This window comes from Papilio machaon, chromosome 11, assembly GCF_912999745.1.
Source record: "Papilio machaon chromosome 11, ilPapMach1.1, whole genome shotgun sequence".
Classification (NCBI taxonomy): domain Eukaryota; kingdom Metazoa; phylum Arthropoda; class Insecta; order Lepidoptera; family Papilionidae; genus Papilio; species Papilio machaon.
This window is the reverse complement of record NC_059996.1, coordinates 4763541-4788488: the sequence shown is the minus strand read 5'-3', so window position 1 is coordinate 4788488 and position 24948 is coordinate 4763541. Positions and strand designations below refer to the sequence as shown.

At 33.7% G+C, this 24948-nt stretch overlaps 1 protein-coding gene across 1 annotated transcript in view; it reads right to left on the bottom strand.

Annotated features, from left to right (window-relative positions):
- The window catches only part of LOC106719698, a 155070-nt gene that overhangs the window by 90875 nt on the left and 39247 nt on the right, over positions 1 to 24948 (bottom strand). The window contains exons 4-6 of the mRNA XM_045679980.1: positions 18265 to 18486; positions 11812 to 11896; positions 6934 to 7001 (exon numbers count right to left, since the gene is read on the bottom strand). Coding sequence (XP_045535936.1) covers positions 6934 to 7001; positions 11812 to 11896; positions 18265 to 18486 — 375 coding nt within the window. The remainder of the gene's footprint in view (positions 1 to 6933; positions 7002 to 11811; positions 11897 to 18264; positions 18487 to 24948) is intronic.

The window sequence follows — 24948 nt, the reverse complement described above, 5'->3', positions numbered from 1 at the left end:
AAGTAAAGCGGCAGCACCGGGTGTGCGGGATGGGTGGGGTGCTCGGCAGGCGAGAAGGGGGCGCGGAGAGGATGGGGTTGCTCGGGTACGCGGGCGCGCCAGACGAGCCCCGGCATCCAGCACTTGTCGCGATCGATATCCGTATCTACACGGGAAGTCGCATTAACTAACTCGCCCGATTGAGGTAGAAAGTCGGCCGATATTGTTGGAAACTTTGTCGATTACTACCGCTCGAGACTATCCCATGCGAATGTCTTTTGATCGATCGTAACAATTCGATTGATTTGTCGGTAAACAATGTCAATTTAGACAGTTTCATAGATTTAATAAATTATTTTCTTATACATTTCGAATATCATCATCATCAGCCTTTTTCTGCCCACTGCTGGGCATAGGCCTTTCCAAATGCCTTCCACAGTACGCGGTCCTCCGCCTTTCGCATCGAACAAATTATTTGCTTTCGAATATAACACATAATAAATAATATTGTAAGCTTCTTTGTGGGTTTTCAGTACACGGTACACTGCAGTATGTAAACAGGAGTGGTTCCTATGCAAGATTATTTAGACGTATTAATAATAACGTCAACCTACCCTACCGCACATACCTTTCTTGGTACTTCATATATAAACAGTAATTTGTTTTTGATTTGAAATGGAACATCTAATGCACGAAACTAGTCAGAAATTTGCACATTTAAATATTTTCATAGACCATTTGATAAAGGATATTACGTGAATAAAGTTACGTTGCTAATGACATAAGATTTCGAGATACAACCTACGCAGACATTAATGATGAGTCACGTCGGACAGAAATAAATCAATAGAGAATAAAAATAAAAACTAGAAACTAACGCTTCAAATTATTACTCACAAAATGCACTTGATTTTATTCACTAAAATTCTGACTAAAACTCAACATTGAAATGAAGTTTGATTTTATAGTGTCTATTGATGGGTATACTCAGTAAATAAAATTTAGACACCAGCTGAAATTCACAGCATCGATGATCTCTTGATATTGAGTAACTAAAAAAGAGAATGCAAATAGTATGTAAATTTTAAAAAGTACGTGTGTATATTTTTAAAAGAATTACTGGGTATTGTCAATTAAATACAAGATTAAAGGTAGACATGGGGCAAGAATGATATAGATTCATCTCGTAGATTCGTAATATAACATTCTTTATACATGTCAGTTGCAGTATTATTAGTTTTGCCAAAATTAATTTGAAACCGAGTTTTGTATCAACTATTTTAACGACTTCCTTATTATTTAAATAGCTTAATTATAAACGACGTTATGTTTTATGAAAGTTATAATATATTAGACACTTTATTAGAAAAGAGAATTATATCTGGCGACGCTCCAGCTGAAACTGTTTCAACGGAGAATTACTGTAAAGTAAATGTTAGGTGAGGTTAAAGCGTACTATTGTAAATTTATAAACGCCATTGACATATTCAAACGGATTTTCTTCTATATCATACTGATTAACATTTTTTTCTGTGATTAATTTTCAAGTCTTTTTTTAAAAGGCATTCGAGTTGTTTGGATAACTAAACATTAATGCTTTGAGTTATTCGAAAGAAAGGTAAAGCTGACCTGTCTACAATCTAATGTAACCTACTATTCTATCGTACTAGATGAATTGTTTGTAGTATCAGCGCATGATGTGTTCTCGAGCATTCGAATAGGGGTCGCTGAACACATTCAGTGCTCAACACTCGGATCTGACTGGGGCGGGGATGGATACTATGGAGTAGCAGTACCTTCCATTCGGATCCAAGCGAGCGTCCCGTTCATTTTGTATTAGTCAGTAAGCTAACAGCATTTATTGAAGCGAGTGCACATTGTTTTGCGAGGCCACTCTAGCTATATAGTCAACTTAGGAAAACGAGTATTGGTTTCATTTTCATAATTTAATTATGATTTGTAAATACGATCGTACGGTTTTCGCGCCAATGGCTTTGCTGAGTCATTCAGGAGTAAAATTAAACCGATTGTTTCAACATCTCGTGCTAAAAAAAAAGATTGGACAAAGTGATGATTATGACTTAGGTATTCTAGAGAATACAGCGATGAAGAAGTGTATTCGCAAGGACCTCATGAAAATGACTTTTGTTTAAATTCAGAAGGATCTGGCAACGAGTGACTTAAGCATTTTTGATTCAAGATAAAAGTCGAAGACGACTAGCCATATACCACGTGCTGGTCATGCACCAGCTTAACCTTCAAGGTTATCAGCATCAAAGCGAGGTTTAAGCGGGTCAGACGGTAGCTCTATTATTAAATGTAAGGGATTGATATAACCTATCTTTAGAGATGATTCAATCTTCAAAATTACCAGATTCAGATATTTGTTCTGCAGCATCATAGCCAGCGCCTTCCCAACTAGATTTTGACGGAAATTATAGTTTTGAGTTCAAGTTCAAAATTGACTGTCGTGCAACAAAACAGTCTATCGTAGAAAACTATGCAGGTTTTCTTCCTGATATACCAGTCCTTTCACGGATAACCCTTCAACGCCTACTTTATCACTTCTGAGATCTGAAACGATCGCTCTAAACTTCTAAACTTGTCACCAGAGCATAATGACTCCTCTCATTCTGCTTTGCCCGTTCCGAGATCTGAATGTAATACTCCCAACGTACCTAATGATAACGATGATGTAAGCTAAGCATTCACGCAATAACTCACGTTCTCATCAATAATAATTGAAAAGATTTAACAAGAGAAGAACTGCTGACATTTTTAGGGCTCCTTCTTCACACTGGAAGAATTCGACTTAAACTTTTAAGCGATTATTGAAATCGATACTATTTATTTAATATTCCATACTTCAGACAATTCATGTCTCGAAATCGTTTTTACTGATATTACGATGCCTGCACTTTTCGTATAAATTAAGTGAGGAAGACCATCTAAAAAATCATTTACTTTTTTAAAGTTATCAAGTCTCAAGACCTGTCTCACGTCTCGATATGTCTAAACTGTATGTTCTAATGTGTGTTCGCAAAATTGGACTCGCAAAACAAATATCTATAATACTAGTGAATATTAGTGAACTGAACCATCTCCATCCCTAGTGCTCGGACCCGAGTGTTCAGCACATGGCGTGCTGTGCCGACCTACACGATCCAAAAAATGTTTTTTTTTTTAAAGTAAATACAAGTCCAATATACGACTGCAAGTTGATATTAAATTTAATAAATAAGGGATATTTTCGACATGCTTGAGGGCTTCTGTTGTTACAAGTACAACCACGAAGACGATACGGCTCGCTGCTCGACATCACTCAATTCTCTTTGTATTCCAGATAATTTATAGTCTTTTGTTTAGTCCAAAACGTTTAACGTTAACAAGTATCAAACGGCCGTTCATGTCAAAATAGTCAAAATTACTAATATAAAGTGTTATGAAATCACAAAATATAAAATAATTTCACTTTCAAAATTATTATATTAATTGAGTAGTGAATTAGGTTTTTAGGATATGTGGGCCGAGCACGCATATTCGTGCTAGGCATACTGGTATGATTCTGTAAACAGCTTGAGAAAATATGGATTACATTATCTATGGATGAGTAAAATGATAATGGCTTGATAAGAAAGCATAAGTCAGACAAGATATTGATAAAGTGATAGAGCATACGGGAAGAAATATGTATAGAATATTTATTTTCTATTTGTAAGTATTTTTTGTTTCATAAAAAATATTTTTATGATTCCATGAAATAAGTATAATTTACAGAAAAGGGTTCGTAGAAAGTCTAAAAATATGTTAAAAAATAAAAGGTTTATTCAGCAAAGGTAAACTGTTACTACTATCTAAAGGTCAATCCAACTAACGTCCGACCTTCAGGCGGATCTTGAGCCGCCTTCAGTCGTCGTCCTTTAAGATCTTATATCTCCAGACAAAGTATAAAATTAAAACAAACAGTGATTTATCTACGACTCCCTAGTCTGATGTCCTTGGCTACTGAGTGTCGTTTTATGAGAATTTTAAGAAAATTTCTAATGAAAACGTTTGCCTAAAAGTTATTTTTGAACTACGGCTAGGAATGTTTACATACTATATTGTGTAGCTATGTTACATATCTTAGTATTTAATTTGCATGAAACAGAGATGGTAGTATAAATATAAACCTTTCTAGTGGTAATACAAAAACAATATGGTTAATATTTCAGTTTCCTACAGCAATACCGTCTACATAAATTGCATAAAGTCCCTGCTTAGGACGGATTTAATTAGATTTCCGCAAAACTTGCAGTGTTGAGAATTCAAAGCGACCAAATCATACCAGGGTAACATGAGTTGAAAACAATGTTAGAGGGGAAGTTGTGCTGTTTCTAGTCCAATATTGAAATGAGTGCAGCGGTGTATGCAACTGTATGCAAACTGCACGCGACCACAGTCCCAACAAACAACTGACACAAAATCTCTTTACACTTTTATAGTTTACAGATTTACAAACAAATTGCACATAAAACTTTAAATGTTTCGTAAGTGACGATTATTTTTAAGTTACGTAACTAATAGTAAGCGCTTGATAATAATCTTGATGTTATGTTTATTTTCAAGAAAATTGTTATATGGGAAACGCAAGACAATTGAACTGAATTACTTTAGTACAACATAAAATTATTCATTAGTCCATTAGGCAAAAAAGTAGACTGCCTCGTTGTTGGAATAGTACTCAGTAGCAGTACGGTAAACACTTGAGCTATTTATACGCGGTTCGTCATCGGCATCGGCCATTGGGGAGGAGGCATAATAAACACAAAACCCATTCGTACCAGATATAGCAGATTCAAACCCCGCAGAGTTCAAGTTAAATTTGGCGCATGCGTCAGGAGACCTGTCGCGACTTGCGCGAGAATTGATCATTAATGTCTACATTTAAGATGTACCTAGAACAGTTAATGTGCGTTAGATACTAAATAATATATAGTAGGTTTCTACCTCATTAAAATAACATTGAAAGCACATTAGGGACTCAATAGTACAGACAGCCAAATACAATTATGTTAGCATGCTAAATAATGTTAATTTAACAGATTGATGATGCTGAGTTTAATAGCAAGGATATGCACACATTGCACAATACTATAACACGAAGCATGTCATAAGGTAAATGTTCGACACTCGACTTCGGGATACGGCTAAATGGATAACATAGGATGATCAGATATGCCAATGGCTTGGCTCTTCTGGGTGAGAATAAAGTGTTAGTGGAGTATTCGATTCAGATTCTGATCACCAAAACCTCAAGAATTGGGCTCAGAATTAACCATAATAAAACGGAATAAGGAACCACTCAGTTCAAGTATTTGGGATGTTTAACGGACACCAATACACGTGCATAGTAAATCAACATCCGAATTCACAAAGCCAAGTGCAGCTCTGTTCAAGGTGCTAGTTCCGAAGCTATGAGACAAAAGAACCAAGGTTCGGAAATACGCAACTGTAATAATACCGATCTTGATGTACGGCAGCATAACTTGGATACTAACCCATAAAGAGGAGGAATTGCTTCTGGTGGCGAAAAGAAATATCATGCGTAATACGTATAGAAATATCATTCGTCGAAATCGAGACGTTACTACAAAAACCGAATATCATCGGAGACATCCTAGCCCTGACTGCGACGGCTAGGTTGAGGATGGGTAAGATCGTAATGCCAAAGCAGAGTATCTCGGAATTCCCACCCAGATTCGTCGTGGAGCTAGATCAGTGCTAGCGCAGGTCGCCTACGTGGGTGTCTCTTCTGTTAGTGGCCAAGATCTACTGTAGGGTGCTGCGCTAGCTGAGTAAGTATTAGATTGATATGCCTGTGAATATCGAAAAATTAACCTAAGTTCATTGGAAAAGCCTCTCTTAGTGATAATTTAATGATAATTTACTAATTGATGATTGATGATAATTTAACTTTAATAGGCTCAAGGGCACGATACGAATCAAGATACGAGATCATCAACTATCGTTACCTTCACCGTTAAATAAAACCAGTTTGACAAAATATACATAGTAACGAGCTCGAATGATCTGGAACCATAAATTAATATCAGATATATACTAGTATATTTAAAATACTTGAGATTTAATAATTGGACAGTGGCTTTCAGACAGATTTTACAAATGGGTTTCTTTTGATATACACAAAAGATTACATAAAATAAATTTATAATAAAAAGCAGTAGTTAATTTATTTGTATTGTAATTAAACCACTTGACTATACTAATGAGACATCAAAATAAGAATTTAAACCAAATGACGCCTCTGTCTTCGAAAGCAATCAAATCAATTAGTATACAAAAGGAACATAATGGAACGGATACACACATACATATAAACCTACGAAAAACATTACAATCCTATCTGTCTGGTTTAAAACAAATTTATTTCAAATCATTCAATGTGACCGTCGCAAAAATAAAAATAAAACTTTTACTAACAAGGTTGAAATGTCAGGCGTTTGTATAACCAAAAAAAGAAAGCAATTAAATTACGTCATTCAGGCGACTTAGTCACCTTGGTGCCTTAACAAGATAAATGTCAAAACGGTTTGCGAACCTAAAAAAGGTCGCATAAAGACATGAAGACATGCAAGATTTATATGAGAACTGAATCGTATTTAATAAATGAAAAATTATAAATATTTTTATTTGTGTTGAAAATATGAAATAATAATATGTAATGGTCTCATGGAATTTGACATTTTTTAATTTTACACGATTTACGGAAGACCTTTATTTACTTTGTATGAGAAAGACTATAAAACTATAGCGATCGCCCTCTAAACGATAAAGCAGGTCTTTCGAATTCGCAGATAATGGATTAAAAAGGTACATTACCTTAGATAAGCTAAATAGATCGAATATTAGTTCGGCAAAGCCTTACCTTTATTTGAAATAGGATTTACTTACTTGAAGGTTGGAGCGAGATCTTCTCGGCATCACGCCCACGACTTCTCCCCTCATGATAGACTCGATTACTGGAACAAAAGCAATCCTATTAATTCAACTTCAATCCAGTCGGGGTAAATGAGAATTTCAAAGACGAATCTTTACTCTTAGCTTAACAAAAATAAAAAAAATTATAATACGATTTACTATGGAAAAATTTGTTAATCGCAAGTAGCAAGAAGAGAGACTTATAGCTGAAACTATTTATGAACTTTGGTGATGATTTGCGTCACCCATATTTTTTATGCTACATAAACTATGAAAAAAATCGATCCTCAGAAAGAAGGGAGAAGAGGAGGATTATCATTTAAAATCCCACACGTAAATATCAAATCCTGAAGTGGGTCGCTATCATATTTCAAGAGAGATTGATTCAAATTAATTAAAACTGTCGGGAACTTATACCGAATAGAACGTCATAAAATACTTTATTATTCTGTAGTTTAATACTCCCTAGCGATCGAAAAGATGACCCTGTCACCTGGCCGTATCATTTGACCAACTATGAGAAAGTAGCAAATGTGATTGTGTTTCTTATGAATCTTTTTTAGGAAACAGAAATACCACCAACGACCACTCTTTCAATTCTCAACAGTTCATAGCACAAATTTGTTGGGTTACTTTTAGATATGTCACATTAATTAGAAAATAAATAGCGTAATTTTACTGCATACAATATAGCATATGTAAAGGGGGATAAACGGCAATGTAGGTATGGCTTCTCGCATCCAATTATACACTCAGTAATACCAACGGTGTTTCACTATGTCCCGTCTAGCGTTACAATACGGCTCGGATGCACTTGGTTACGCAATGCTTACTATTGTTAGCAAATCGAACATTACATAATAACATTATACAAACGATGATACAATTTAACGAGTGTACACGTGAATATTCTATTGTACCGAATAACGATTAAATGTGATACGTAAACAAACCTATAAGTGTATATTGCGTTTCAATGACAATTGCCCGTGAACCCGTGCCATATTGTGACGTCATAGCTCTCAAAACGAAACAAAATAGTTCGTTTAAGTAAAACCGATATTTTACTAAAATAATATTTATTTTTAATAAGAAATGTAATGTCAAAATCTGTACGATTCTAGTGAGATTTTAATAATCTTTTTTTGAAAAGTACTGTAATTTTAACCAATTAACTACCATACATAAGTAAATATAATGTTATTTGCATTAAAAATATAATTTTTGGTTATTGTTATATATAATGAAATTCTGTATATATTAAAGTTGAAATCCTTTCCTTGTAATACGGCTGAAGAAACCATAGTGTCAACATCGATTCATGTTGATCGAGACACGGGGTACACAAACATGGTACCGGAACAATGAAATTAAACCTTTCAGCTGTGATAACATTAACGTCAGAGTACAAGTATCAAAACCAGTTGTCACTCTATACTGAAACAAAATTAAAAAATAATTTTATGATCAGGAAGTAATTTCGTAATTCGATACTAAGGATTGTGTTATACATTTAGCAGTTGTTTTTTTTTTAATTAATTTATTTTTGTAGATGAAATGTAATTGCGGGTACTTAAATATAACCTTGAATTTTTTTTAATAACGGCTATTACTGACGCGAAAAGGAAAGCAGAAGGTCAGTAATTTAAATTATAACTTGTGAAATTTTTAATATCGTTTAAAAATATTTATATTTCTTATATATAAAATTCTCGTGTCACAATGTTCGTTCCCGTACTCCTCCGAAACAGCTTGACCGATTCTCATGAAATTTTGTGAGCATATTGAGTAGGTCTGAAAATCGGCCAACATCTATTTTTCATACCCCTATTAAGTTTTTTTAACTGCGCGCGAACGGAGTCGCGGGCGACAGCTATAAATGTTATATATTACAATCGATGCTTCGACATAATACAAATATAAATTTATATATTACTAGCTGTGCCCGCGACTTCGTCCGCGTGAAATACTATTTTGGGTAGCATTTTTTTTTGGGCTAATTATTTTATTTAAGCAACGTGCTATGCTTTGATGTATGTAGAAGAACATAGAAAGAGGTGTGGCCGGACCGCGCCAAATGTAGGTCCTGGGTCTCTGCCTACCCCTCTGGGTTACGGGTCGTGAATTATGTTGTTGTTGTGGTTTTTACTTAAACTTATAAAAAATGCCAAAAAATATTAAACTTACAAAATATTCACATAAACATCTTCCCATACCAACTTTCATCCCCTATTCCGTTTTGTTACATTGCAACCTTGAGGGTAAAACTTTTACAAATTTAAAATGTCATATTTATTTATATCAAATCAGCAGCCTAAAAAATAAGTTTAAAGCTTCTAACTGTAAAAATGACGATACTTCCATACAAATTTCCACCCTTACTTTCAGCCTCCTATAACCCTTTTTTCGCGTTAAAAAGTAGGCTTTGTCCTTCCTCAGGCTCTAGACTAAATATTGATAAGGGTAACATCAAAACATATTAACAAAACATTCACCAAAACCTTACATATTGCCTAACAAAATTTCATCCCCTATTGTTATTTAGCACTCTTGGGGGCAAAATTTTTACAAAAATTTAATTTCCTATTTATTTATATAGAATTAGCAACCTCAAAAATAAGTTTCAAGCTTCTAACTGTAAAAATGACGATACTTTCATACAAATTTCCACCCTAACTTTCAACCCCTTACAAACCCTTTTTCGCGTTGTAAAGTAGTCTTTATCCTTTCTCGGGCTCTAAACTAAATATTTGTAACGATAACAGCAAAACATATTGAACACAACATTCAACAAAATCTAAAATATTCCCAAACAAAATTTCATCCCTAATTGTTATTTAGCACCCTTAAGAGTAAACTTTTTTCAAATATTGAATATTAATTTCTTTATATCAAATAGCAGCCACAAAATTAAGTTTCAAGCTTCTAACTGTAAAAAAGTCGATACTTCCATACAATTTTCCACCCCCTCTTTCACCCCTTACAACCCCCTTTTCGCGTTAAAATGTAGCCTACGTCTTTCCTCAGGCTCTAGACTAAATATTGGCAAGGATAACAGCAAAACATATTAAACAAAACATTCACCAAAACCGAGCATATTGCCAATCAAAATTTCATCCCCTATTTAGCACCCTTGGGGGTAATTTTTTTATAAAAATTTAATTTCATATTTATTTATATAGAATTAGCAACCTCAAAAATAAGTTTCAAGCTTCCAACTGTAAAAATGACGATAATTCCATACAAAGTTTCACCCCCACGTTCAACCCCTTGCAAACCCTTTTTCGCGTTAAAATGTGCCCTATGTCCTTCCTCAGGCTCTAGACTAAATATTGGTACGGGTAATAGCAAAACATATTAAAGAAAACATTCAACAAAACCTCACATATTGCCAAACAAAATTTCATCCCCTATTGTTATTTAGCACCCTTGGGGGTAAAATTTTTCCAAAAATTTAATTTCATATTTATCTTTATCAAATTAGCCTTGAAAATAAGTTTCAACCTTCTACCTGTAAAAATGACGATAATTCCATACAAACTTTCACCCCCCCTTTCAACCCCTTACAACCCCTTTTTCGCGTTAAAATGTAGCCTATGTCCATCCTCAGGCTCTAGACTATCTGTGTACAAAATTTCATTTAAATCGGTTCAGTAGTTTTTGCGTGAAAGCGAGACAGACAGACAGACAGACAGACAGACAGACAGACAGAGTTACTTTCGCATTTATAATATTAGTAAGGATTCACATAGTTTAACTAAACATATAGGGTTTAAGCATAAAAACTATTGTATAACTGTTTTTGAATACCATTTTCGCTTAAAAATATGTCTACATTTTTGTCGCAGGCTGAACTTAACCGTGCCTGCCTGTATTTTTTTGAGTAATGGATAGCATAATATTTTGACCCGTAATATGCATAGTAGTATAATATATATCGTACATAGTTTAGTATTATGAACTAGGTATACTTTTAATATAAAATTACGTATTAACAATAATAATTAACTACATTCAAAAAAATATATCTTCTATGAGTCTATAACATATATAGTATTAACAATTTTGTAGCTGCTTTGATGAATATCAAAATTTTCAACAAAAACTTCCAAACGGCTTTTTAGTGTATTCGTTCTACTTTTCAGTCGGTTCTTCCAACTTGGCAAGAACTAACTGCGGAATAGCTGATGTAAATTACATAAGATTTGGATAAAGTTTTATTATTAACTAAAAAGTAAACTTTTTGTTATATTTTACGACTAAACCACCGTAGTATAACTTTAACTGTGACGTCTCAGGTTATCTATTTCAATTAAAATAAACTTCAAAGGTTACGTAAGCAAAAGTCGTCTCGGTGAAGTAAGACACCTATTTCTATTAAACGACTATGCGTGACTGCTGTTTCTACGGCAGTAGTGGCCAAACCAGCGGAAATGTTACAGATTGCTTGTAGAAACAGCCCGCGCAGGTCCAAGCATGCATAGCTAGTTAAATCAGTGGAAAAAACGGTTTATTACGTTTGAATAGTATTTATGAGGTGTAGTGTACTCGGTGAACCCGGATTTCATTGTTCTGAAGAAGGGCGTAATAGGGGCAGTTAGCAGTCGCCGATGCGATGTCGGTTACGTAATGCGCTTATTCACCGAGTTAGCTTAATCAAAGACAACATCTGCATTTTATGATTGTAACTTTAGAATGGGTAAATTAATAGGTAGCTAGCTACTATTTTTTAATGACTTTTATACTTATGTATAAAGTTTTAATCTTTTTCCTCTTAAACTGCGGTTAAAGATGAGATATTTCAGTTGCATGGTATAGCACATTGTATGGTAGACGAATTCCTTAATTTACCTCCATCACCGAGAAGTCTCATTTGCACCAGAGCGGGGTCCTCACTGTGTTCTTCCAACACCGTGTCGTCAGTCACCGTGAGCTCCTGCCGAAAAAAAATACACCTTTAAAATAAAATTATTAATAAAAAAATGACTGCTTGTTTATCTCACATCATTCGCCACTCCCACATATTACTTTGGAAACTTTAGGAAAAATAGATTCACTTTTCGAAATCGGTCAAACCTTAGGTAGAAAGCCAAATATATAGTCATACGACATTATATATATAAGCAGGATAGTCATTACCCTCGCTGAGTCATTTAAAAATATTAATTTAATTAATTTCAAGTTAACGGAAGGCGATAATTTTCTAAAGAATGTAGATTCCAATCCCACCAAGATAGTTTTTGTCAAGCGTGATTGTTTTTTAGTACACGGTGCACAAGTCACAAGACGTGGGACAATATTTATCAAACAATCTATTCGTTGTTTTAAAATTATCATTGTTCAAGAGATAAAGTTTTTAATGAATGAATATAATATGTAATAGGATTCACGTTTTTAGATCGATGAAGTGTTTGAACACGGTAACTGTTAGCTAAACAATTTAATATTTTAAAGTATACGCGGTACAAAGGGATCGACTAAACCAGGAAGGGTCTAAGCGTTCACAGGATACGATATATTAGTCCACCGCTGTATATCCTGTGGTCAGAAAGCGGACACCTTCGCTCTATTGAAATAGCATACAGCTTACTAGAGTCATACATTCCGGTCGACGTGCCTTTGTAAGTAATACTCTACTTGCACATTAATTTGGATAACCTACTCCTCAAGAAGAAACCATTGTTGTCACTGATCACAAATATATTCCAGGATTTCATTTCAGGCTAGTAGAACTTCTAGAAACACGTCTCCTCGTGATATTGGGTTATTAACCAAATTGTGCTTTCATTGTTATCCACAAAAAAACATGATTAAAACGATCAATAAAAGTGGGGTATCTCTTATATCTCCAAAGATAAACAACAAACAAGATACTCTAACATTGCCAGGAAATCCCTTTGCTTCAGAGCAAACAAGATTCAGTGAATCGCTATTAAAACTTTCTCACGGCTTCGCGTACATGTAAATATGCCGCGTCTGCTTTATATTGCTTTCATCGTACAACGTTCTTTAAATATTTACAGAGCCCGTTTGAGAAACGAGGAAACCATAGTTGATTAATTATCTACCTTAATGTATATTATTAGCAGAATTACAATCAAGAATACTAAACTAGAGAATGTTGCACTGCAACGCAGAAATTAGTACATCGCAAGATTGAGTATAACTATAAGAATGTATGCAGGAACTGACAAAGATAATGATTCTATGGAGCAAAATGTACGGAAAGGTCTTTAGCAAACTGAAACGCAACGTATTTCGACAATTTCGTACAATTGCTGAAGATGGTGAAGGAGGATAAAAAAATACAAATCATTGAGTGAAAAAAAAACATTAAAACTATATTAAAACCATTGTTAGAAACGATAAAATTTGCAGATATATCTTCAAATATAACAAAATATAAAAAATCGTATAATCCATTAAATTCTCACAAGCAAGTCAAGTTTAACAAAATGAAGACTGAACTTAAGAAAAAGCTCAAAAGCGCCGTCGTGTCTAAAGGTAAGACAGGTAAACTAGAGCGGTGGCTATTTTTTTTAATTCTTATTAAGCTAACGAGTGGAATGAGTTTCCGGTACGCGGCCGCCCCACTAGTGCGCTCGCGACACACATGTTGTAAATGCAATTTACTGTACCACCGAGCTGACACGTTTCTACGTGGGAGACGACCAGTTAGGGATTAATAACCCTTTAATTGAATGAATGCTTATGCGGTTTATTTTTTAAACTTCCCTATCTTTCTTTCAAATCAGTATCTGCAGCTCTTATTTGTCTATAACATGATCAACATTCGCATGAAGGTATTACATTTATATATTATTCATTGTATATATATATATATACATATATATATAGTAGAATTGCTGAAATATTGTATTATTTTATTCTATTTTTATTATTATTTCTATTGTTTTTATTTTTAACTAGCTTTTTCCCGCGACTCCGTCCGCGCGTAATAAAAAATAGAAAACGGGATAAAAATTATCCTATGTCCGTTTCCTGGTTCTAAGCTACCTGCCCACCAATTTTCAGTGAAATCGATTCAGCCATTCTTGAGTTATAAATGGTGTAACTAACACGACTTTCTTTTATATATATAGATTCTTTTCACTGTTCGTGTGCAACCTACCGATTTGGTTTACTTAGCTTAATTTCTACCCAAAGGTTGTCTGGCAGAGATCGCTGCTTAGCGATAAGACCGCCTTTTGTGAAAATCCTGATGTACTTTCTTTTTATTTTTTGTAACTCCATGATAGTGCACAATACAGTATATTTGTATTTATATCTTTCATTTGAAATTACTCTTATACACTTTATATTAGTCACTATTACGATGACGATAAGTTTTATACAAAGATTTTGATCTCAAAAACCAACGGTAATGCGTGCAAAGAGACTGACTAAGTTTATCGTATAATAATCGCGTAAGCATTAAAAGTGAAAAAGTAAGTGGATTAAAACTCGAAATTTCCGTAGCGCCTACAGAAATAAAACTACGGCTAGAATTAACACTAACAGAGAAAAAACTATTGAAACTTTGAGAGTTTTCAAACTCAATGATTCAAAGTTAATAAGTTTGACTTTGTGAATAAAAAGGGTTTTACGTATCGCTGACTTTTACAACTAATCGAAGTTACAACTTTGTAAGCTGTTTGTGTTCTTAAAAAAAATTAGGTAGTAAAGGAGTCAAAAGACAACATCGCTTCATCCGATCGCCGATAAACATGTTGTCGGGCAACAGACAAAGTTGGGAGCAAACTCAGCAGAAACAAAGAGGGTAAGAGGGGAACTTTAAGAAAGTTACTCGAGAAACTAGGAAAGGGGCCAAGCGGGGTGGTTTACTCAAACTTCGATGTCTGTAGTCGGGACGGACCACCCGAGTCGTTCACTAATTCGCAGTATAAATTTGTTTAACGTCTCAACTTTTTAACTGTAATTACTTAGAGAACTTCAAGATAGATTGAAGTACTTTGCAACTTCAATAGCGATCTCAGAAACTTTATAATTGTAATATTTGTTTCATATCAAAACTGCGGGGAGACTACTAAATGTTTTGTTATTTGTTTTGACAAAGTTCACATCATCATATTTTTTTTTTCTATGTTAATGTGTTTATTGTATTTTATAATGTTATTGCCATTATTATGTACACGTGTCTTACTTTATCTTTAAAAAAAAATATTATAATAAATAACACAGTTATATCGCCTTAGCAGTTATAGCTCCTTGGCAAAGAACCTCTGGCTGTTTATATTATATTCTATACTTGTCAAATAAGGAGTAATAAAAGATTTACTTTGGGTTATATAGATAAAAAGTTATGTTCTAAAAATCTTTGCCCAATAAAATTCGTTAAAAAAGTGCAATTAATTGCATCATGTAATAGAATTCGTAGTTCTAACCAGAAATTATTCCGGAGTCTTCAAACAACATGAAAGAAATAAGTGTTTCAATAACACAAAGCAGCAAAGTGCTCGTCGGAGTTATAACCCCGTTTAGGGGGCCACCGCTCAATGCACGAGCTGCGGTATATTGATACAATGTCACGTTTAATACTAATTTATTGTTGAGTTGAAAGGTTTTCTATGACATAGTAGAATTGAATAAGATTGTTAAATAAATGTTTTGTTTCACATGTAATACATAGTATACTTTTTATATAAAATTGAACACGGATATGTATTACATTGTGGTGCGTTCAATATTATATGCAAAGCTATAATAGAGAAGGCTCTTTATAGAGTACTTATTTGAATCCCTAGTATCTAACTTGTAATTCAAAGCTTGGTAACAGCTACGAGCATAGACAATAATGTATGTTATTACAATTGAGGATGTAAGTATACAATTAAGATTCATAGGTTAAAATATAATTATGCAACAGTATTTAATTTAAAAATATTTAGCAATTTATATTTAAAAAAAAAAACAGTCGAACAGGTAACCGTGTTTAAGAATAACTTAGGAATATTTAATTAATGAATTCTAAACGGTCTGGTGATTATTAAAACGTTAGGACAAACCGGTTATACTGAGTGCAATACAGACGCAGCTCGGGTGCAATAAGATAATAGTTATTATTTTAATAAGTGAATAAATTACAATAAAATAATGTAGATATAAATCTATTCGCATATTTTTCTCATTTATACTATCAACAGAGGGAAAAGGCGACACAGCATTATTATTACCGTTAGGAGACATGTCACCTTATACGAGGGTAAATCGAAGCAATTAAAGTGTTCGGTATATGATTTGGCCCTTTGGGAACATTAGTACTAAATGCACTTATTTAAAACGAATTACTACTCATAAAAGTAAAAAATTGGAACACCGGGAGTTACGTGGTAACAACACACATAAGAAAAATACAGACGAATTGATACCCTCCTTCTTTTTGAAGTTGGTTAAAAAATACAATTTATCAACGTTCTAGCAAAATACCTATTAACACAAAACTCGTTACGAAAACGCATGTTTATTGTAGAATACGTGTAAGGAAATAATGAGTCAATCAATTGCACCATATGTGGTGGTCTCGCCCACTCTAATAGCCCGGCTCTATGCGAGAATATATGGTCACTTGACTACGAGTGCGTGCCCGTTTACATCTTGTATCAAATAGCACACACCTGTAAAGTTCCTAGTAAACTGTACAGTTACTAATTTTATATATGGATAGTTCGTTTTTGAGGTAAATAATTTTATGGAAATCGACTAAATTAACACAAATATGAGCAGTAGATAAATTTGATCAAAGAGTAATCAATTGTTTCTGTAAAGAAGACTATACTGGGTAACAATTTTAATTATCCATGTATTACATAACTAGGGTGTTCCTCATATAAGCTGTAAAGTATTGAACAGAAATAGTATAATTAAACATTTTCTACTCTAGTATAAATAAACATTTTCTATACTGTTTAACAGTGAAAGCCATCACAATTTATTGAGAGAAACGTACAAATTAATATACAACATAAAAACGCAATATAAAGAGACTGACTTCAAAGTTCATCTTACATGTTAGTCATCATTTAATTTTATTATCAGCTTGAAAATTTACGAATAATCAATACGTAATCGGTCTTATTTATGCATTAACAATTTTAGCATTACGGACAGCTGTATGTAACGAAAACCGTCTGTTTCTAATGAAACATTATTGCAATATAAACGACTTTAAAATACACCACACAGCGACATCTATTGGCCAGTTATTTAAATTGCGATGAAGTATGGAAGTTTTTTGTTGCTTTCTGATCTCTTTTCTAAACTTATTTATTAGTATTCCCATGTTTTTTATAACTTTTAACTAAAATTACAGAAGACTTTAAATTAACAAAATATTGCAAAGCTTTGAATTAAATACAATTTCCCTTATCAAAACAGGTACAAAGTTACATCATTCGAATCTACGGAAATTAAATCTAGATTATTATTTTATTTAATTTAATGATTATTAAATTCGTATCATTATTTCTCCTTTTAATCGGTGAAATATTTATCTATAATTTAGAATACCACTTTCATGGTATTTTAATATCGCGATGGAAATGACAATGGTAGTCTGAATTAAAGTGTGGACGATAACACAACATTGATAAGCGTGGATAAATAGGTTATGCCAACAAGCGCACATTGCTTTGAAAATTACAACTTTAGGTATACAGCGGTGTGGTGTAGCGGGTTGCGGGGAGGCGGAGGGGTTGCTTAATGCAAACACGGGGGAATATTACAGCGAAACGTTTCCCATTGTTTGTGGAACATAAAGCCCGCTCACTGTGTCTGAGTTTGTACACGCACGTCTGGAGACCGGCGTAACAAATATTACTTCGCTTTATACACTATACAATACAAAGAATTACTTTCATTTCTATATTTATGTTTGTTTTCTTAGCTACTTATAAATGTTTACACCTGTTTTGCAATGTTTATGAATATAAAACGAAATGAATAAGTTTAAGTATAGACAGCAAAAAAAAAAACTAATTTAGGTTACGTAGCAGACCTCTATCGTAGGTAGTTTCGATATTGATTTATGTCTAATGTAAGTTATGACACGACGACAAGACCATAGAATTTGTCGTTAAAAGGGATTTATTAACTTTGCAAATATTGTAAAACATCTACCTCTCTAAAGTGTCACGATAAAGATCGAATCAAAACCACTTAAAAATCTAGATTTGATTGCCGATTGACGACGATTTGTTTAAGCTCGCTAATGCCCTGGAAGAGCGACTAGAGACCGAGACTTCTATTTCTAACGGTTAAAAATGGTTCCTTTAGGAAATGACTTACCCCGGTGTGTTCATTGACGCCAACGATAACCGCGGTGTACCACTGAGTGGCGCCTGCGACGCGGTACACCTGAGCGCGGCAGCCGCCGAGCACAGACGGCGTGGAGGTCAGGATACGCTGCCCATCCTGTGCACTCCGCCATTCCGCCGACTCCGCACATAATGATGATAGCAAGTCTGCGCCCACACCCGCTTCGGAACCCGCCAGACGAGCGTCCCAATCCTAGACAAATATATAGTGTCATTCATAGTTACATTCAAAAAGCTTTTAGGCCACAGCTTGAAAAACATTAGGTAGTAGTGTAACATCCGCCATTCGACGTGCACACATTTTGCGCGGTTAGAAAGTTTCAAATGAACCAATCCTGCTAAAACACTCAAGAACTGAACTTGGAGAAATGGGCCTGCGTCTTACTAAACCAAAATGTTCCATTTGTATCAGATAAAATTTATCAAGATAAAATTTTATAAAGTTTGTGAAAAAATGTATTTTTGAAAGCTTGAATATTACTGTGTGAACAAATTAAAATACTTTTCATTGCATTTTGACTCGAAAAAGGCAACCAACCTGATAATATCGAAACCAAATTGCTGAGAAATTTACAAGTATGTCAAAATCAATAAGTCAAAAAATAGTTAACCTTAATAAAGCGATAAAATTCCAATAATGTCAATTTGATTATGTAAATTGAAATAAATGTAAGATAAACAAGTCGATAACAATTAGGGTAATCTTTTTTAATATATCCGATTCAGAAATTATACAAAAATTTAATTACATGATTATTTTTACTTTTATAAATTTTTATTACTTTCTTTATTATTTTATTACTATTCCATCTGCCTACACTTGTCACAGAGAAGTAATATAACATCAAATCAGTTACATAACATGATAATATTTATGTCCCTTTCATCTTTGTCAAATATAAAATATTATATAAATAGGCCTCTCTCCTAAAACACACATAAATAGCTAGTTCAGGAGACAGCTATCTAACGAATTTGTAAAAAATAAAAAAATCGTTATTTGGCCAATATTTTTTTTATTATATTTTGATTTTATAAGACGTTAGTTTATCAAAGTATATTATACCTACAGTAAATGAAATATTTTTTTATAAATATAATGAGTAATCTATATAAAACACGTGTCACCTCAAGTACCGTTGTTGATTAAAAACTTTCAGTAAATAACACCCGTTAAGTGCATTACAAATAAAAAAGAATAAATTTGCACAAGGCGAGTGCACTTAAGATGCCAATTGCGGTCGCGATAACGAATGCATATCGCCATTACTAATGTAACTCATATGTAATTCCTGAATTATAATCGAGAACGTTATGCCCATAAATAGACCTATTGAAATAATAATATGTCGAGCCGCAACCTCGGTTGACTTGTAAACAATTTGACCCACATTATCGGATTGTTGCACAACGCGCTCCGCCGCACCGCGCCGGCGAGTTGCTGTAAAACACGCGTGTTTATCATTACTATTACATAGTAATCCGACAATTACGTGGCCAAGCGTATGGTGTAATTCTACGCTGTTTTGTGGAGTCAACATTTTATATCGGAAGAAAACAGACAGACAGAGAACGCTTCCTAACAAAATATAGATAATGCTAGGATTTTATTACGGACAATTTTATTCATATTTGAAAGCGTTTCGTATACAGAGAGGACAGAAAAAAATTCAGTGAAAGATGAGGTTTAAAATTCTATTTAACAATCCTTACACAATAGTCAAAAGGAGTTTGCGATTCCAATTTCTGTTTACCCTAAAGAGTTGAAAGGTGTTTTTTATCAAATGACAAGCTTAGAGCACGAGCGCGAGGCATATTTATGTCAATGTTACAGTACATACATATACGGGGAACGCACACCTGTGTCGGCGCATACGAGCGCACGGCGACAGACGTATCCGGTGCGTTGAACCCGACTCTCCCTCACCTCCCACTCCCCTCCTCCGCCCGCTCCCATCACCCCCTCACCTCACCCATCCACTATTATATCTGCGTCGACTCAAATTTACTTCATCCAGTCGGCTCTATTACTAAAGGGTTTAGTACTTAACGGTATGATACAACATAGACTAAGATAACGATATGAAAGTTGCTTTAATAATTTCCTTAATTTTTTTTCATTTATAACTTTTAAAGATAGTAATTAATTAAATTAGTATATTAAGAGGAAGAAAATTACAGATAAGTGTTATAAAATGTTGCTTTATCTATTACTAGCTTTTACCCGCGACTCCGTACGCGCGGAATAAAAAATAGAAAACGGGGTAAAAATTATCCTATGTCCGTTTCCTGGTTCTAAGCTACCTGCCCACCAATTTTCAGTCAAATCGATTCACCCGTTCTTGAGTTATAAATAGTGTAACTAACACGACTTTCTTTTATATATATAGATTTATAACTAATATTTCTTAGGAATTGATACGTTATAAACATTTAATGGAAGATCGCTGTAGGATTACATAATATATCTAAACCTCCAAGGAGTACCTAATAATAAAGATTTCATGAATACTACACCCAGTATTTCTATTATTTGATCAATTTGAATGATGTTACCATTGAGTTGTTTTAAGTTGATTACCATAGTATATCAATTTAAAACAACTCACAATTACAAGGAAATCATCATCATCATCATCATCAGCTCATTATACGTCCCCACTGGGGGGCTCAGAGCCTACCCCAAGTTAGGGGAACAGTTTAGTAGTTTGTTTGTTAGTTACAAGGAAATAACATACAAAAGTGATACAACGTGATACACGGTCGGGGAATGTCCAACGACTACATATTATAGTATAATTAAATAATTAACTTCGCCATAAGTAGCTAAGGCTTGTGCCCTAAGTTTTTCAAGGCCAATTCTTTTGCTCGGTACTTTGTTTTCACGGTGACTCAGCTATTGTAACTAGTCCTAGCGTTCTAAATAATATCATGGGTCTACAGTGCAAAAAAGAATTGTACCCAACGACGCTTTGATATATATCTTATAATAATAATTATTATTATTATTTATTTATTTCAGATAAACATTCATTAATTGTTAGTACAGTATTTTACTTAAAAACTATGCTAGTAATAGCTTATATCTAACTTTAAAACAATAACTTATCCATACAATATATTTTATAACAGCACATGGGCATTAACCCAGTTCTTCCACAATTGGCTATCCACGCGACTCGCAAATACCTCCAGTATAATGTTACGGCTGCCGCGCACCCGCTCCATCAGGGAGGCAATGTGCTTGCGCAGCCGTGCTTATTACAGACAATTTTATTCATATTTGAAAACGTTTCGTAAACAGCGAGGACAGAAAGAGATTTAGTGAAAGATGAGGTTTAAAGTCGAATTTAACAATCCTTATAAAATAGTCAAAAGGGGTTTGCGATTCCAATTTCTGCTTACCCTAAAGAGTTGAAAGGAACTCCCTAATGAGAGTGTTTTTTTATCAAATGACAAGCTTAGAGCACGAGCGCGAGGCATATTTATGTCAATGTTACAAAACATACGTGTACGGGGAACAATACAATTATAATAAACATATACGTCATAGGCCTACTTTTTAAAATATTAGACGTAGTTTGTTTGAACATAAGAAATCAATTTTCATTCTTATTAAATAAACAACAAAGCAAATAGCTTTCCAATTAAATTAATATTTACAAAGAGACTACAAACTAAGCCAGCCGTGAGCCGCCGGCTTGTCATGAAAGTGGCACTGATCAGATAATTTTAACTGCCAACGTTCGCAAAGGGTGTCTTTCAAACAAAGGGCGCTATCGTTCTACAACACATATAATTTAAGTAAAAAAAATATAGAAACTATTCCGCTCGTTTAGTCACTTTCCAATACAATTACGCAAATATTTTGTTTCATTAAAAAAGAATTCAACCTTTTGATCTTTAAAAGAAACACAATGACAGTCTCTCGACCTCTTTACTCAAATAGTTAATATAATAAGTTAATAAGAGCTGCTTACAGTATTTTTTTTATATCTAATTTATAATTTAAAGTATTTGGTATACCTACATCATCTTTGGTCTGTATTTTTGTTGAGTTGAAGACAGGTCTTATACTTACTTTAAATCTAAAATAAATTAGGTGTCTGATTAAGTTATTGACTTAGTTATTTTTGAATAACTTTAATGGTTATAGAGATACTGGGTTATAAAAACTACATGTTTTAAAGTGCAAAGTTGCTAGTTTACCATGTACTATTTTACCCACTTGTAAAGGAGTGTTGTTACGGTATTGCTTAACACAATAACAATCTGTATAGTTTCGATTGTGCCGTCTAGAGAGGTCGTTACAGCTAGCTACCAGGAAGCTATTAGACGTGGCATACATTTGCCCCCGGTCCCTCATTCAATTTCCTGGCCGCTCCCTTCGATGAAGCGCACTCCGATGCAACTACTGATAAAGGACATACCAAACAACACATACCTATACATACACTATTTTGTCTTATAATTCCGATATTGATAATTTCTGCAATCTTTAACAGTGCAGCGGTTACTAGGTACATCTAGTATCAGGTGCATATCTAGAAAGAGTCCGTTAAACTCCCTAAAATAAATATATAAGTAATAACTCATTCAAAAATCAAAACATTCGAATGAGATTATGTCTAGAGAAAAAGAGGTATCTAGTGACGTCTCATAATACAAAATCAGTCATTTAGTTAGTAGAATACCACCATAAATCAGACATATCTACATTCACACTAAATCTATCGTACTTGATAATACGAGTATGTTATCAAAGGCATAACTTCCTTTCAGCATACTACGAATAAGGTAGTATTTGAGTAACTGCAAGATAGTCTTCGCATGAATATTCAATAAACAGGCCCAGACAGTTAATACATTATCGTGTGTTAATTACCCGAGGTATGGTATCTTTAAATATTATCGACCACGATGTTCAATACTACCTTTAAGTATCTTAGTTACGTTATAAGATATTAGTTCAACTACCAAAGATTAATACATCTAGTGCAGTTGCATTTCGTACGATAATTTTTTCATACCAATACGATACACAGAATACCAAACCAGTCTTTAAGTAAAAGCGCACCTGCTATTTTTATAAGCTCTAACAATAATAGACAGATGACGTATATGATTCATAGAACCGTAACACAAAAGAAAACTAGCATATGATGACAAAAACTGCTACACCTGTTCTTTAACTGAAAGAATGTTGGATGTAATCATTTCAGGGTAACGATGACTATTGGCTCTTTTTTTATAAGGGACGACCAATCGCATAATAAAGCTTTTCGTGTGTTAACAAACACAAAGTAAACAAAGCTTTTCCTTAAGCAATATTAATATCCATTTTGATCAAAGTCGGCAAGGAATTTACAGTTTACGTTACTCGGAATTCTCGGAGGCCTTATAACGACCCTGTATCAAATTTAATATCAAAATACCAAATTTTCCTCGATATTATATAATTGGCTGAGAGTATATAAAGCCTACTTATCGCAATAATTACGTACCTGAATTACCGGAGTACTTGGAATCTGTGAATACTAAAATATTTATCAAAAAATAGTCTAACTCTATAATACAACATTTCTTGCAATCTTTATTAGTGAACTCAGTGATCAATACGTATATCGGATACAATTTCAGCATAATGCAAACAAATACCACACGATTGTTACTGTGTCAACACAAAATTAAGCCCACTAAAACTACAAACATCGACTGTAGCACAATTGTGACACAGATCGTGTTTCAGCTGAGCAAACTTTCTTTTATTAAACTATAAAAACGATCAGCAGTAAACATTCGTCTTTACAATAAAACATCTATGTAAGCAGTTCGAAGTTTTATTTTAAGACCGTTCAAATTAAAACGTAGTGAACTAATAAAAGATAAATAATAGGTATACTATACTAGCTGACAACATTTTATATCATAATGAAGATTATGAAATCTCTATTGTTATTTTCCTGTTACTGTTTATTTTCGTAAGAGGAAATTCATTTAAGACATCGCAATTATTTCTCTGTGATATGTTTATTTATTATCGTCGATAATAATTTTTCTTTTTTTTTAATCAAACTATTCTTTGTAAAACAATTTACAAAATTATAAAATACATCACAATTTACATATTTCGTCCAGATTCGTCAATTAACTTTTGATGTGTAATAAACTTAACTATGACTTACTCTACCTATTCATCTACAATAATATAATTTTCCATTCAACTCGGTTGTAGCAATAAATTCTCATAATAGGTATACATTACGTATAGAGTATAGAGATAGAGAGCTAGTAGTGTACTCTAGACAATGCTCTAAGAGCATCCATCACGCTATACGAGACGGATGCAAGCTCAAGTCTTCTAATAAACGACTTGCGAAAACGTAAAGTGGAAACATAAATGGAGTACTTTGTAGCGCTGTGTAAATTTGTGGTTGCAGTCCTTTTCAATTTACGAATCTGTACGTGAAATAAGAGCGTTGTTCACGTGTTAATATTATACGATTGACGTTTTATTTGCACTATGGCATTTTTATTTGAATCTTTACGTAATTTGGACTTTGGAATTGCAACGCACACCTCATTCAGCTTGTGCAAACATCATATATGTTTACTCATAACAAAATAAACACAATTATTTATGTAACAGCACATA